Source organism: Microcaecilia unicolor, chromosome 1 (assembly GCF_901765095.1).
Source record: "Microcaecilia unicolor chromosome 1, aMicUni1.1, whole genome shotgun sequence".
Classification (NCBI taxonomy): domain Eukaryota; kingdom Metazoa; phylum Chordata; class Amphibia; order Gymnophiona; family Siphonopidae; genus Microcaecilia; species Microcaecilia unicolor.
This window is the reverse complement of record NC_044031.1, coordinates 216,947,832-216,963,837: the sequence shown is the minus strand read 5'-3', so window position 1 is coordinate 216,963,837 and position 16,006 is coordinate 216,947,832. Positions and strand designations below refer to the sequence as shown.

Genomic DNA, 16,006 nt, shown 5'->3' with positions numbered 1-16,006 from the left:
TTTCCTGTTTGACAATGACTCTGATGAATTTTTTTTTTAATGTAATGAGCTAGGTCTCTCAATTGTGACTTGAACGGTTTTTGAAAATGCCCCTCCACGTGTAGTGTTGTTCTCAGTACTTCTACTCTTCTGCTCATAAGGAGTATGTAAAGTTGTTGGGGTTTGTTCTTCCCTTTCCCATCTAAAAATCTTGTTCCATCTAAACTCCTGCCCCACTAGCTCTGTCCCTTTATCACCTTCTTCTACTAGAGTGGAAATGCCTGATAGAGTCTGAGAATATACGTTGTGAATCATATCCTACTTTTTTAATGCAGTTAGAATGTACTTGATTCAAGCTACAGTCGATTTTTTTTTTCATATGGTCACTCCCATTGTAAGGAAATATAGGGCCATTATTCAAAGCCAGTTATACATTCACCAGCTGCTAATGGATATATAATTGGCCTGTCCATATATTTTCAAAAATGATATGGATAGTATTGGGCCAGCCCAATAGTATCTATATAATATGGGATCAGGTTTGAGGTGAAGGCAGGGTGGGCTTTAAAATTATCCATTTAACAGTGATCTTCAGCCACTAAACAGATAATTTTACACAGTTTAAGCCCACTGCATGTTGAGCCTAAACTAAACGGACAGTGGTGGTATGCTGACTTATCTATATTCAGCGCTACTACCTAGATGGAGAGCGGCACTGAATATACATATTAAAAAGCGCTGGCACTGAAACTAATACACTTGCTTTGTTGGCTGAAAATCCAATCTTATGTGTTAAAAAAATATTTATAATATGTAGATAGCTAATAGAGATATATATACCTTTTTATGCTGAATGTCTAACTCAGGAGCTGTTTTACTTTATTTTTCACAAACAGACAATTGCACACACCTGATTTACCCTGTAAAACCTGACCTGAAAAGTTACCTTTCTCGAGTAGGCAGCTCATTAGTTTATGTGGCAAATTGTTTTCCTTTTGTATACCGTATGGAAAATATACCTCTAGTAAACCATCTGCACGTGGAAACTAGAAGGTTGTGGCCCTGAGAGAGCCCAGAATACTGTGCCCTTAAAATTTCTAGATTCCTCCCACCTTCCAAAGAGAAACAAGCTAGTGATCCATGTTATTCAACAGTGATATCAATTGGACAAATTAACAAGTATGGGGGAGGGGGGCAGCATTTCTCCAGACATGTAATCCAGTGTTCTGTGGGCTGCTGACTGTACTTGTTTTCGGCCATTGTCAGAACTGCAGGTTGCATCTTTCCACGCCAAATCGTTTACTTTTCTGAAAACTGAGGGAGTTTTTTACTAAGCAGCGGGAACCCTAATGCAGGCTTACTGTTTGCTAAACTGGAAGTACTGCTGGGCTACCGCAGCAGTCTGGTGGTAGTTCCCACCCCCAGCTCCCTCCGTTTCCAGCGCTCACTGGTGTTTACCCAGCGGTAGTTGGGCAGTGCTGTATGCTGCCCGATTATCGCTGGGTTAGCACTGGAGCCCTTACCACAACCTCAGATGGGCCCTTACCCCCCTAAATGGGCGTGCAGCAAATGTGTCACTTGCCATACGGCCATTTCTTTAAAAAAAAAACAGCCTTTTACCTGCTACGGTAAAAGGGGGCCTCAGCGCGCATCAGGCCCCTTTTGCTGCAGCTCAGTAAAAGGACCCCTAAATCCTGAGGACAAATGTCCTGACCTATGGGACCCTGGCTTTAAATATGGAGATAGAAAGAGGACTGTTTATTTAGTAGCTACAGGTTTCAATATATACCAGCATTTCCCACCTATGCTCTGAGAAAAGTTTTCCCCTTGATGCAAGTGATCTTGCAGTTCCCTGGGACAAACCTTGCTTATGGAGAGTTTTTTTTGTGTGTGGTGGGTAGGAGGAGGGAGGTAAGCAGGCAGCAACAAGAAAGGGAATCTTACACTTAATCTTATTTTTATTATTATTTCTTAAAGATAAATTTCAAAGCACAGGAGATCAACAATTTGGAGAAGACAGTATCGGCACTGAAGTCAGAGTTTGAGAAGTCTCTCCATGACAGCACTGTAAACCAGAAGTGTCTAGAAGAAAACCTGGTATCAACCAAGCACGACTTGCTCAGGGTTCAAGAACAGTTGAGCCTGGCTGAGAAGGTGAACTTTGGTTTCATTAGTAATTTTAACTAAGAATAGAAATAATAATAAGTCTTATTATAAAATGAGCTGCATGTGTCCAGGTGCTTCCTTACAGCTTTTCTTTGATGATGTCTGACTTTGCTTTTCCACATCCTACCATTATCTGGTTTTGTTTAGATTTGCTGACTGACTAACCTTCAAAAGAACCTGTGATACCCTGATTCCTAGAAGAACTCTCAGTCCAGTTCAAGCTCATGGATTGGGCCTACCTGAATCTTTTGCCCTTAAACTTGCCATCTGGGTTGTTCCAGTTTCTTTATAGTCTTTTCCTGCTGCCATCCAATCCTATATTTTGCCTTTTCATCTCCAACTTATTTTATTTTGATGAGATTCTTCTTCTTCTTCTTTTTTTTTGACTGCAAGGGCTACCGTCACCATTCTCAGAACACAGATAACTTGCATGGGGCCATAAAAATGATGAATAGGTCAAGGGTTTCATAGAATGCAGGCTGTAGCTCTCCCTACCTTTACTTCATATTATTGTTACAGCCTGTTTGTAGAGCTGATAGCTACCTCTGACTTTTAGGGGTCAGTATACTAAAATATGCTGTTCTTCAGCATGGCAGTCAAGATGTTCCTATGTTAACATTTCTACCTGATGTATGTAGTAAGGTTTTACCACTGAAGAATCCACAGTAAAACCACTGCAGTAAAGAGTAGCACAGTCAGCAGAATGACTAATAGTTTCCAGTGTTGAAAAATGCACTAGATTTTGGTATGATTTTTTACTTTCTCCATGGGTTGTATTAAAGATTTCACCTTAGATCACTCTGGTCATAAAAAGATCTCTGGTGGCCTCAGTGGGCCCCAAAATCCCAAGTAGGCCCCCTCCTTCCGCCCCATCTCTCAAGCCAACGTTTCTGTTGCGAGACTAGAGGATGTCTGTTCCTGCTTCCGGTTCCACAGTCTTGAAAAATAATGGCACAAGAAGAGGATACCCAAGACACTTCCCCAAGACCAGGTAAGTAGTAGTAGTTCACAGGGGGCTGGAGGAGGGTGCTGTAGCTTGGGGGGGGGGGCTCTGGTCAAGGTCCAAGGGTGCCTGGACCAGGAGTGCTCTGGACCTGACAGCCTCCTTAAAGGGGGGGGGGGGGGGTCGGTCTTTCTACTTTCCTGTCAGTGCATGAGCCACTCCCTTAGTAGTATTAGATAATGATCGGGGATTGGCTCACGCACTGACAGGAAAATAGAAATAGACCCCGCTCATCCATATCTGAATGATCTAAGTAACAAAACTCTGCTGAAATGAAAATATTTTAAGGCTACTTTGAATCTTACAAAGGAAGGCTTGGCGCACGTCAGCAGTGGATCATTCCAAAACATAGGAGCAGCAGAAAAGAAAGCACGCTGGCATGTAGACACAAGATGAGCCAAATGAACTAGTGGAATACAAAGTTAGCCATCGTGAAGAGAGTGCAGCGCTCTCTGTGGGTGTGGGCAGTAAGATGGGGTATAGCTAGAGAATGACACGGGGGCAAAGTTTGTCCCCTGCGGGCTCTGTCCTCATCTGCACAGCCTCAAACACATATGATTTTATATTTAAATCTTTTTTGTTAATGTATGAAAAGGAACAATATTTTGTACAACTGTTGTTTATAAATCACAAGTAGAATACAATAATAACAAGCAACTGAAATAAACACCCCCTCCCGCCACTCTCTACCCTTCCAACCCTAACAATATCTGACTTCTACTACCCCAAGGAATCCTAATCCACCCTGTTAAAACTTCCAGGAGGACAAACTACAACCCACTCTGCATGCCCTAGTGGGTGAGAAATATGCCTGTGAAGCACTGTTATGATTTTGTAAATCTGTGGATGAAAAATAAGTTGTCGACAATCTCAGGATTCAGTCTAGCTCTCCTGTCTTTCATAGCCCTCACAGAAGACATGCTGGTAGCAGAAATTCACAGGATCCCCTGTTGAAGTTTTGACAGTTTTGGCCAGCACTTTTGCTTGTTTTTCCAAAAAATCGAAACATCAGTGGAGGAGTGGCCTAGTGGTTAGGGTGGTGGACTTTGGTCCTGGGGAACTGAGGAACTGAGTTCGATTCCCAACACAGGCAGCTCCTTGTGACTCTGGGCAAGTCACTTAACCCTCCATTGCCTGCCGCATTGAGCCTGCCATGAGTGGGAAAAAGTGCGGGGTACAATTGTAATAAAAATAAATAAATAAAAAATCATCTGCATCACTCAAACATAAATAACTGTCCAATCCATTAACAATAGCTTTCAAGACCATACTTTCAGGGATCATTTCTATAGTTTGTAACAATAGCTTTCAAGGAAGCATTATTCTATAAAAGTCACTCATCCATTTTCATTCTCTTGGAGGGGGACTCTTCCACATATGTGATGCTTTCTGGGAATGTGGATTGTGGAAGATCCCGAGTTGTTGATGTTGATGGACTCGAACCTTCCATTTCGATCTGGTTTTGGTACAACCTTCTCAAAGATTCTGTTGGATGTATTTTTACATTATCTGGGAAGATTACTGGATTGTCTTTCAGACATGGGTGTAGAAAAAAACAGCACTGTATAGTGGATGAACAGGAAAATAAGTGTCAATTAAGTGTTGGAAATGCTCCTTGATGCCAGCAACAGTGGATGAATCTGTTGCTGTAACAGTAAGATACTTGAGCAATTGGCATGTGATGGAAGGTTGCAGATGGTAGGAGTCTGATCAGCAGACAAGACTCTTGTTGCCACATCAAAGGCAGACAAGACATAAATGATGTCATTTAACAGTACTTTATTTAAAGCAGCTTCTGCAGTTTATTATTAAATTCAATTGCCAGTTGTCTAAGGTGTGTTGTTTTTACATATTGATACTAGCATTTTATAGACGCTGTTCTATCTAGTTTGAACAATCTGTTTAAGGCTAGTCTTAAGCTTTTAAAGAATGCCACGGGAACAAAGTTTGTCCCTGTTGCCACGCCATCCCCGCAGTTAACCGTGTGTTCCCATCCCTGTGTCATTCTCTAGGTAGCATTATATAGTATTTTTTCTGTGCAGAATCTATGCTGTTTACCCGCACAGTTTCAGCTGTACCTAACTGTGCATGTTCACTTCTGCTTCTCATCGTGGATTCACCTTTCCTTTTTCTTGCGAGTTCCTCTGGACTTAGCTGTATTATCCTCACTAGCCCTCTTAAGATTCTCCTATCATAGGGGTTCTCAACCCAGTCCTCAGGTCACACCTAGGCAGTCAGGATTCCATGATATCCATCATAAAGGCCTACCTATTTGATGCTGCTTTCGACTCCTGACTTGTAACTTTTATCTTATCCTTATGTGTCCTTCTGTCTGTCCTTCCCTTATCCTTTGTGGTCCTGTCTATTTGTCCTGATTTAGATTGTAAGCTCTTTTTAGCAGGCACTGTCTTCTTCATGTTCAATTGTAAAGCGCTGCGTACGACTGGTAGCACTATAGAAGTGATTTATATTAGATTTATAGTAATAAATATGCACGAGATAGATTTGCATAGAATGGAGGTAGTGCATGCAACTTTAACTTGTGCATTTTCATTGTGGATATTCCAAAAATCTGACTTGCTAGCTGTGTCCTGAGTATTGGGTTGAGAACCCCTGTCCTACCACATTCAGCGGTCTTTCTCCTCTTTCGGTCAGCTCTGCTTTTATTTGCATTTTCAGTTCAGATTTCCTTCTCATAATGGCTGAATTTAAGCTCAAAGGATCAACTATGCTTGACTTCACAGAATCAGCTCGCATTCATCAAGTCATCTGGGCTTAGCCTTGCAGAATCGGCGGGCTATAACCTTGCAGAGTCCACTATTTATGCAGTCCTATTTAGTCACTTAGCTATGCAGGCACTGGCACTGAATATTGCTGGCACCTGCATACCTGCTGGCTCCTCCACAGCTCCACCCTCGGAACACCACTGTCCTGCCCACCTTCAAAACAGCTGGTTACAGCCAATGTTCAGTGGCACTGCCCAGAAGTGCTACTGAATATCCGCGGCTGGCCTGCTGAGTGCGATTTAAGCGGGCAGGAGCCTCTCCTACCCCTTAAAGCACTTTGAATATCAGGACCTGTATTTTATTGTATTAGTTGTTTAGACACTGTATAAAATGTGTATTTTGTTATGTATTTTTTATTATTTTGGAAAAATTGTATTGCATTTAAATGTTTATCTTATCTGCCTTGTGCAGACTGAATAAGGCAGAATATTAAATAAGATGTATTTGTATACACTTGGTTCCAAGAACAAGGTTCAGGCATGTGTTTTGCCTCCTTTGAAACCCGGTCTTCTGTGGCCATCAAGGATTGCAGTTAAGACCCCCTCGTCTGTTTATTTAAGCACTTCACTATAATGTAGAATTTGTCTTTGGATAGGAGTTCCAGGCTCCTCTTTGTCACTGATTGTATGACCAAGACAAGGCACTTGGAGGCCAGTATACCAAGATAAGTGTGTGTTTGCAAGTGCATTAACATAAAGAAAAAAATTAGAGCATGTACATAAGCATGGATTGAGACAAAGCCAACATGGATTTAGTCAAGGGAAATCTTGCCTCACCAATCTGTTACATTTCTTTGAAGGGGTGAATAAGCATGTGGATAAAGGTGAGCCGATCGATATTATGTATAAACGGTTTTTATTGATGGTCAAACGTCAATTCAAACATAGTAAATGCTTACAGTGTATAACTTATCGATATTTCTATAACAGCAACTTATCTGACAGCATGTCTATCCCATCACTTTTTTAACATTTACCCCTTCCCCTCCCCCCCCCCCCAAAAGAAAATGAAACATTACACTCTGGATTAAAGCTTCATACATCCTATTGACACTCTTGTACAACCTTGTCCAATCTTTATTCACTTACACGAGGGGCTCATAACTTCATTGTATCGGTCCTAATCTATTAAGTATAGCACTTCTGGCTCTGTGGGATATATTTTGCAAATAATGAGTCCAAACATTAAGAAATTTCTTTCTTTTCCTCAAATTATCATATGCATCCCTTGCCTCCCACAACATTAGCTCATGTAGCTTATTCCTCCACAGCCAAACAGAGGGTGGGTCTGCCTGCATCCAATGTCTCAGTATGCATTTTTTGCCCACTGCATATGCTTTACATAAAAATCCCTCCAAGTTTTTATCCGATATCCCATATGCATTATTTTTGTTCAAGAGTACTCCTCTCCAAGAGGGGTGCACCCTTTGCCTCAATACTTGTTCTAGGTATTCCTGTATCGCTTTCCAAAATGTTTTAATTTTATCACACCTCCAAAATGCATGCAAAAATGTGCTCCTCTCTCTTTGACATTTAAGGCATTGGGGATCAGAGCTCCATCCCGCCCTTGCAGCCTGGGATTGTGTTATGTAGCCTCGATGAATAACCCTAAATTGACTCTCTTGTAATTCTGCTCCCCCCACTTGCCCCGGTATACCTTTGATTAGTTTTGCAAAATCTATTCCCTTCAACTCATATCCCAAGTCCTTGCTCCATGTGTCTTTAAGCTTCTCATATGTTCTGGGAGGACCTAGCGGGACCAGGGCCTTATGTAAGCTCGATATTGATACCTGTCCATGTGCATCCCCCTCCAGGAATTCACGTATCTTCTGACCCAATTTTGTGCCCAGGGCTGCCTGATCTAAACTATGCCAATAATGATGCAATTGTCTGTATGTATAATAGTCCTTCTGGGCCAACACCTGTCTCTGCTGCAGGCTCTGAAAGCTATGCAGGTTTCCCTCTTCATTCATTAAGTGTTCAAATAAAGTGATGCCCATTTCCGACCATCTAGCCATTATCCCTTTCTCTAACCCGGGGGGGAAATCCCTATTCCCCTGTATTGGAAGTTGAGCCGATCGATATTATGTATCTGGATTTTCAAAAGTCTTTTGACAAAGTACCTCATGAAAGATTCCTGATGAAATTAGAAAGTCATGGGATAGAAGACAATGTCCTATTGTGGATTAAAAACTGGTTAAAAGGTAGAAAACAAAGATTAGTGTTAAATTGTCAGTATTCTCAATGGAGAAGGATAGATAGTGGTGTTCCCCAGGGATCTGTGCTGGGACTGCTAGAGATGGGAATAACTAGTGAGATAATTAAATTTGCTGATGAAATAAAGTTATTCAAAGTTGTTAAATCGCAAGAGGATTGTGAAAAATTGCAAGAGGAGCTTATGAGACTGGGAGATTGGGCATCCAAATGGCAGATGAATTTTAATGTGAACAAATGCAAAGTGATGCCTGTGGAAAAGAGGAACACAAACCATAGTTATGTGATGCAAGGTTCCACGTTAGGAGTCACCACTCAGGAAAAGGATCTAAGGGTCATTATTGATGATACGTTGAAACACTCTGCTCAATATGCAGCAGCGGCCAAGAACGCAAATAGAATGTTAGGAATTATTAGGAAAGGAATGCCTAACAAAACTGAGAATGTTATAATGCCTTTGTATCGCTCCATGGTGCGAACACACCTCGAATACTGTGTGCAGTTCTGGTCACCACATCTCAAAAAAGATGTAGTGGAATTAGAAAAGGTACATAGAAGGGCAACGAAAATGATAAAGGGGATGGGATGACTTCCCTATAAGGAAAGAGACGACTGAGGGGAGATATGATAGAGATTTATAAAATACTGAGTGGAGTGGAACAGGTAGATGTGAATCGCTTGTTTAATCTTTCCAAAAAATACTAGGACTAGGGGGCACATGAAGCTGCTGAGTAGTAAATTTAAAATGAATCGGAGAAAATATTTCTTCCCTCAATGTGTAATTAAACTCTGGAATTCGTTGCCAGAGAATGTGGTAAAAGCAGTTTAGCAGGATTTAAAAAAGGTTTGAATAATTTCCTAAAAGAAAAGTCCATAAGCCATTATTAAAATGGACTTGGGAAAATCCACTTCATATTCTAGGATAAGCAGCATAAAATCTGTTTTGCTGTTTTGGGATCTTGCCAGGTACTTGTGACGTGGATTGGCCACTGTTGGAAACAGGATACTGGGCTTGATGAACCTTTGGTCTGTCCCAGTATGTTCTCAAGCTAAAATGACAGTGTACATTATTCCAGTTTTGAGCATTTGTGCATTTTGCTTGTATTCTAACGAGCATTACTTAGATGCTGTAATCATCATCACAAAATGTATATAAAACTAGCTAATGAGCTGCCTATTTTGTGTAAATCAGCTCATTACCTATGTTCACACGGCAAAATAGCATGTATTATGGCAAATGTAAACACACATTTTTGTGAGAGGCATAAGTATATGTCACCGAGAATTTTAATGCATACAAATCAATCATTTGCATTCTATTAACATGGACCATTCTCCTGTATATATTAATTCACAATAATAGTCATTGTTATTGCAGCTTAGCATATCAACCACTAGACCAGTGGTTCCCAAACCTGGTCCCGGAGGCGCCCCAGCCAGTCAGCTTTTCAGGATATCCACAATGAATATTCATGAGACAGATTTGCATGCACTGCCTCCACTGCATGCAATCTCTTTCATGAATATTCATTGTGGATATCCTGAAAACCTGACTTTCTGGGGTGCTTCCAGGACCAGGTTTGGGAACCACTGCACTAGATCTTTCTTTGCTTCCAGAACCCAGTTGAAAAGGAAGCACTTGACTTAACATGACTTTGCAGACAATGGATTGCCAAAGTCAAATGGCAACTATAGATTCTGTCTGAAATAAACATAGCATTGTAATGTATTGGTGTTTGTTATATACAGGAATTAGAAAAGAAGTTTCAGCAGACAACTGCATACCGTAATATGAAAGACATGCTGACCAAAAAGAATGACCAGATAAAGGAGTTACGGAAAAAACTGTCCAAGTAAGTTGCTTCATTTCACTGAACAACATCTCATCTAGGGCCCGATGCACAAAGGCAGCTGTAAAATTCAGCTGCCTCGGCGAAATTTAGCGACTCATTAACAGCGAGCAATGCACAATGGGGATAGCATGCATATGAGCTGCACAGATCTCCCTTTGTGTATTGCTCACTGTTTGTGAGCCCAAGCTGTCAAACAGATTTGACACTGCTGTCAAATCCATTTGACAGCTCTCATGCACCGGACCTCCTTGACACCACAGGTTTTTTTTTTCCCCTAGTAGTCCAGTGGACCGTGACCCCCCTACGAATCTTTTTTTTTTTTTTTTTTTTTTTTTTTAAATGTTCTCTGGTGTTTCAGTGAACCGGACTCCTTCCCCCACGGTGCACATACTCCCTTCCCGATCCCACCCACACCTCTCCGTGCACCTTTACAAGGTGGAGGAAGGTGGACAGAATCAACAGCTCCTCCCTCCTGCCTTGGGCCCACCCAGAACACAGTGGCAGCACCTAGGCCCTGCCTAGTGTATTCTGGGATGCACTGAGCGGGGCTGCCTCCACCTTGTAAAGGTACAGGGTGGAGTGGGGTTGGGACCGGGTTTGGGGTGTGTGCAGGCGTTGGGGAAGGGATCTGATTCACTGAACCACCAGGGAAAATTAAAAAAAAAAAGATTTGGGGAGGGCCGCGGGGGTCAAGGTCCACTGGACTACCAGGTAAATAAAAAAAAAAAAAAGATTGGGGGGGTGTCGGGGTCCATTGGTCCACCAGGGAAATTTTTTTAAAAATTGGAGGGGGACGGGCGCTGGGAGGTAACAAGTAGGAAGCACAAGCAGGCAGCCTTTGCAGCTTTCTGCTTGTTGTTCTTTCCTCTCTGACAGCTCCAGAACAGCCGTAAATTTTGCTCATTAATTTACTGCTGGTCTGGAGCTGTGCATCCCCTCGAATACACGTTAGAATACTAATGAGCTCATTAGAATACTATTGAGCTCATTGTAAATACATTTGCATAGGGTTCTTGGTGGCTGCTAATGGCACACGTTAGCCACGGAAAACTCTTTTGTGCATTACTAGCTACATACTCATTTGCTTTAAACTGGGTAGAATCAGTCTAAAGCAAACGTTAATAGCACTTTAAGCTTTGTGCATCTGGCCCCCAATCTCCATGCTCCTCTCCTCTCCTCCATAATCACACAGACAGAGATAAACACACACCATGAAGTTCACCTGAATATGTTTTAAAATCAATTCTAACATATTTGAAGATCAACTTAACCTTTAAGTGAATGGAAAAGTACTACAAGGTAATCCTATCAAAAATAAGTGGAGCAGAGAGATTGGTGCTTTCTTTGTTTTGAAAATTCAACATCTTAAAAAAAAAAGGTGCTAAGATCCCTTTCACAAGCAATGTTTCTAAAAGTCTGCATATTATGGTTCTTATTTTTGCCCTTGTTATTTAAATCTCATATCATAGATATGTACCTGAGCAGTGCAGGTATTCTTGCCAAACCCAACAGTACAGAAGGGAAGTTGTTGAGACTCGCTCTTCATATTACACTATTCTCCTCGGGGGATGCTGTCCTCTTGATCTACCTGGGCAAGAGAGTATCTACTGCTCCTTGATAGTACAACCAGAGCCTAACTCACAAAATATGTACGTTATCAAATATTAACCTTATAAAGGTAAGTATAAAATAACGTATCAGCCAGGCCTTGACAAATTTTCCTTGGATCTAGGATTCAGCCCCCAAATTTAGAAGCCACCAGAAGGGAAGGCAGAGGAGAATAGGGCCCCAGAGAAAGGGCCAACTGCTGAGTGTGTGAGGTAGCAGCTCTGATTTCAGGCCAGATGATTGGGTTGCTTCTTAGTGGTCCATGTAGGGTTCAACACCAGAGCTGCTGCTCCTCTTCTTCTTGTTGACCACTACTACTACTACTATTTAACATTTCTAAAGCGCTACCAGGGTTGCGCAGCGCTGTACAATTAACAAAGAAGTACAGTCCCTGCTCAAAGGAGCTTACAATCTAAAGGACAAAAAGTGCAGTCAATCAAGATTGAGGCAGTCTAGATTTCCCGGATAGAGGTACAATGGTTAGGTGCCGAAAGCGACATTGAAGAGGTAGGCTTTGAGCAAGGATTTGAAGATGGGTAGGGAGGGGCTTGGCGTATGGGCTCAGGGAGTTTATTCCAAGCATAGGGTGAGGCGAGGCAGAAAGGGCGGAGTCTGGAGTTGGCGGTGGTGGAGAAGGGTACTGAGAGGAGGGATTTGTCCTGTGAGCGGAGGTTACGGGTAGGAGCGTAAGGGGAGAATGAGGGTAGAGAAGTAGTGAGGGGCTGCAGATTGAGTGCATTTGTAGGTTAGTAGGAGAAGCTTGAACTGTATGCGGTACCTGATCGGAAGCCAGTGAAGTGACTTGAGGAGAGGGGGAGAGGGGTGATATGAGCATATCGGTCTAGGCAGAAGTTAAGACGCACAGCAGAGTTCTGAACAGATTGAAGGGGGGATAGATGGTTAAGTGGGAGGCCAGTGAGGAGTAGGTTGCATTAGTCAAGGCAAGAGGTAATGAGAGAGTGGATGAGAGTTCGGGTGGTGTGCTCAGAGAGGAAAGGGCGAATTTTGCTGATGTTATAGAGAAAGAAGCGACAGGTCTTGGCTGTCTGCTGGATATGGGCAGAGAAGGAGAGGGAGGAGTCGAAGATGACTCCGAGGTTGCGGGCAGATGAGACGGGGAGGATGAGGGTGTTATCGACTGAAATAGAGAGTGGAGGGAGAGGAGAAGTGGGTTTGGGTGGAAAGTGCTGATGTCACTGTTAGTAGCTCCTTCTGTTGGCTTGCCCTGGCCCATGGTGATGTGGTGCTGGAGGTTTGTTGAGCCCTGTGTCATATATCAGTGTTTAAAGTTAGCATATTGTGAACTTCTACTTCATGTAAAAATGCACTATTAATTTTCAGCACTGTAGCATACAGTGGGGGAAATAAGTATTTGATCCCTTGCTGATTTTGTAAGTTTGCCCACTGACAAAGACATGAGCAGCCCATAATTGAAGGGTAGGTTATTGGTAACAGTGAGAGATAGCACATCACAAATTAAATCCGGAAAATCACATTGTGGAAAGTATATGAATTTATTTGCATTCTGCAGAGGGAAATAAGTATTTGATCCCTCTGGCAAACAAGACCTAATACTTGGTGGCAAAACCCTTGTTGGCAAGCACAGCGGTCAGACGTCTTCTGTAGTTGATGATGAGGTTTGCACACATGTCAGGAGGAATTTTGGTCCACTCCTCTTTGCAGATCATCTCTAAATCATTAAGAGTTCTGGGCTGTCGCTTGGCAACTCGCAGCTTCAGCTCCCTCCATAAGTTTTCAATGGGATTAAGGTCTGGTGACTGGCTAGGCCACTCCATGACCCTAATGTGCTTCTTCCTGAGCCACTCCTTTGTTGCCTTGGCTGTATGTTTTGGGTCATTGTCGTGCTGGAAGACCCAGCCACGACCCATTTTTAAGGCCCTGGCGGAGGGAAGGAGGTTGTCACTCAGAATTGTACGGTACATGGCCCCATCCATTCTCCCATTGATGCGGTGAAGTAGTCCTGTGCCCTTAGCAGAGAAACACCCCCAAAACATAACATTTCCACCTCCATGCTTGACAGTGGGGACGGTGTTCTTTGGGTCATAGGCAGCATTTCTCTTCCTCCAAACACGGCGAGTTGAGTTCATGCCAAAGAGCTCAATTTTTGTCTCATCTGACCACAGCACCTTCTCCCAATCACTCTCGGCATCATCCAGGTGTTCACTGGCAAACTTCAGACGGGCCGTCACATGTGCCTTCCGGAGCAGGGGGACCTTGCGGGCACTGCAGGATTGCAATCCGTTATGTCGTAATCTGTTACCAATGGTTTTCGTGGTGACAGTGGTCCCAGCTGCCTTGAGATCATTGACAAGTTCCCCCCTTGTAGTTGTAGGCTGATTTCTAACCTTCCTCATGATCAAGGATACCCCACGAGGTGAGATTTTGCGTGGAGCCCCAGATCTTTGTCGATTGACAGTCATTTTGTACTTCTTCCATTTTCTTACTATGGCACCAACAGTTGTCTCCTTCTCGCCCAGCGTCTTACTGATGGTTTTGTAGCCCATTCCAGCCTTGGCAGGTGTATGATCTTGTCCCTGACATCCTTAGACAGCTCCTTGCTCTTGGCCATTTTGTAGAGGTTAGAGTCTGACTGATTCACTGAGTCTGTGGACAGGTGTCTTTCATACAGGTGACCATTGCCGACAGCTGTCTGTCATGCAGGTAACGAGTTGATTTGGAGCATCTACCTGGTCTGTAGGGGCCAGATCTCTTACTGGTTGGTGGGGGATCAAATACTTATTTCCCTCTGCAGAATGCAAATAAATTCATATACTTTCCACAATGTGATTTTCCGGATTTAATTTGTGATGTGCTGTCTCTCACTGTTACCAATAACCTACCCTTCAATTATGGGCTGCTCATGTCTTTGTCAGTGGGCAAACTTACAAAATCAGCAAGGGATCAAATACTTATTTCCCCCACTGTATATTGTAATCATTTGCCAAACTTTTAAGTCCATATTTTTTTTACTTTACAGAATTAGTAATCCTTTAAATAAATAGCTGTATTGCTTTTGGGATGTAATAAAACATGGACATTGGAGTTTGGTAAATGATTATCATATATACTTGAATATAGAACTATCCAAGTATAAATTGAATATACACCTGGAGGGGGAGGTTAAATTCAAGTATTTCTCTCTCTCTCCCCCCCCCCACCCCCACCCCCACCCCCGTGGCATCCAGCATATTCCCCTTACCTCTCTTCTACAGTTGATGCTGTGGAAAGGAGGAGCAGAATATCTGAGATCAGCTGCATCCTTAGATCACCAAGTCGGGGGTGGTAACTCTCCTGGCTGATGGTGCTGATGCAGTCAGCATGTGTAGAGGTCTTAAGCATCTGCACATGCTCAAGGCCTGCCAGCTCCTGCCTCTCCAAAATAGGAAGTTAAGGGTAGGAATTGGCAGGTCTTGAGCATGAGCAGATGCTCGAAACCCCTGCACCAGCCTACCATGATGCTGTCAGTGCCAGGAGAGTTACCACCCTGGATTTGGTGATCCTGGGACATTGCTGACCTGAGAGACTCTGCTCCTCCTTCCCACAGTGTCAGTCGCAGAGGGAAGGTAAGGGGGGAAATGCTGGACACCATGAGGGCTCAAATATACACAAAGAGGCATTTTTTAACATTTTGTTATAGCAAAAGTTTATCAGTTTATATTCGAGTATATATGGTATATATTAGAGCTGATAGTTAATTGTGAATTTGTACAAGGTGGCTAAGAAAGCAAATGGAATGTTAGATATTATTAGGAAAGGAATGGAAAGCAAAAGTGAGGATGTTATAACGCCTTTGTATCGGTCCATGGTGTGACCACACCTCAAATATCGTGTTAATTCTGGTCACCGCATCTCAAAAAAGATATAGTGGAATTAGAAAAGGTACAGAAAAGGGTGACGAAAATGATAAAGGGGATGGGACGACTTCCCTATGATGAAAGGCTGAAGCGTCTAGGGCTCTTCAGCTTGGAGAAGAGACGGCTGAGGGGAGATAGAGGTCTATAAAATAATGAGTGGAACAGGTAGACGTGAATCGTTTGTTTACTCTTTCCAAAAATACTAGGACTAAGGGGCATGTGATGAAGCTACAAAGTTGTAAATTTAATACAAATCAGAGAAAATATTTCTTCACTCATCGTGTAATTAAACTCTGGAATTCATTGCCACAGAATGTGATAAAGGCAGATAGCTTATTGGAGTTTAAAAAGGGACTGGATGTCTTCCTAAAGGAAAAGTCCATAGACCATTATTAAATTGACTTGGGGGAAAATCCAGTGCTTATTTCTGGGATAAGCAGCATAAAATGTATTGAGCTTTTTGGGGATCTTGCTAGGTATTTGTGACCTGGATTGGCCACTGTTGGAAATAGGATGCTAGGCT

General features: G+C 42.6%; 1 protein-coding gene and 1 pseudogene across 1 annotated transcript in view; both read left to right on the top strand.

The window, feature by feature from the left end:
- Positions 1-16,006, top strand: part of LZTFL1 (leucine zipper transcription factor like 1) — a 66,826-nt gene that overhangs the window by 45,169 nt on the left and 5,651 nt on the right. Inside the window, exons 8-9 of the mRNA XM_030204336.1 lie at positions 1,957-2,133; positions 9,897-10,000. Of these exons, the coding sequence (XP_030060196.1) occupies positions 1,957-2,133; positions 9,897-10,000 (281 nt within the window). The remainder of the gene's footprint in view (positions 1-1,956; positions 2,134-9,896; positions 10,001-16,006) is intronic.
- Positions 4,410-4,508, top strand: LOC115460806 (annotated as a pseudogene).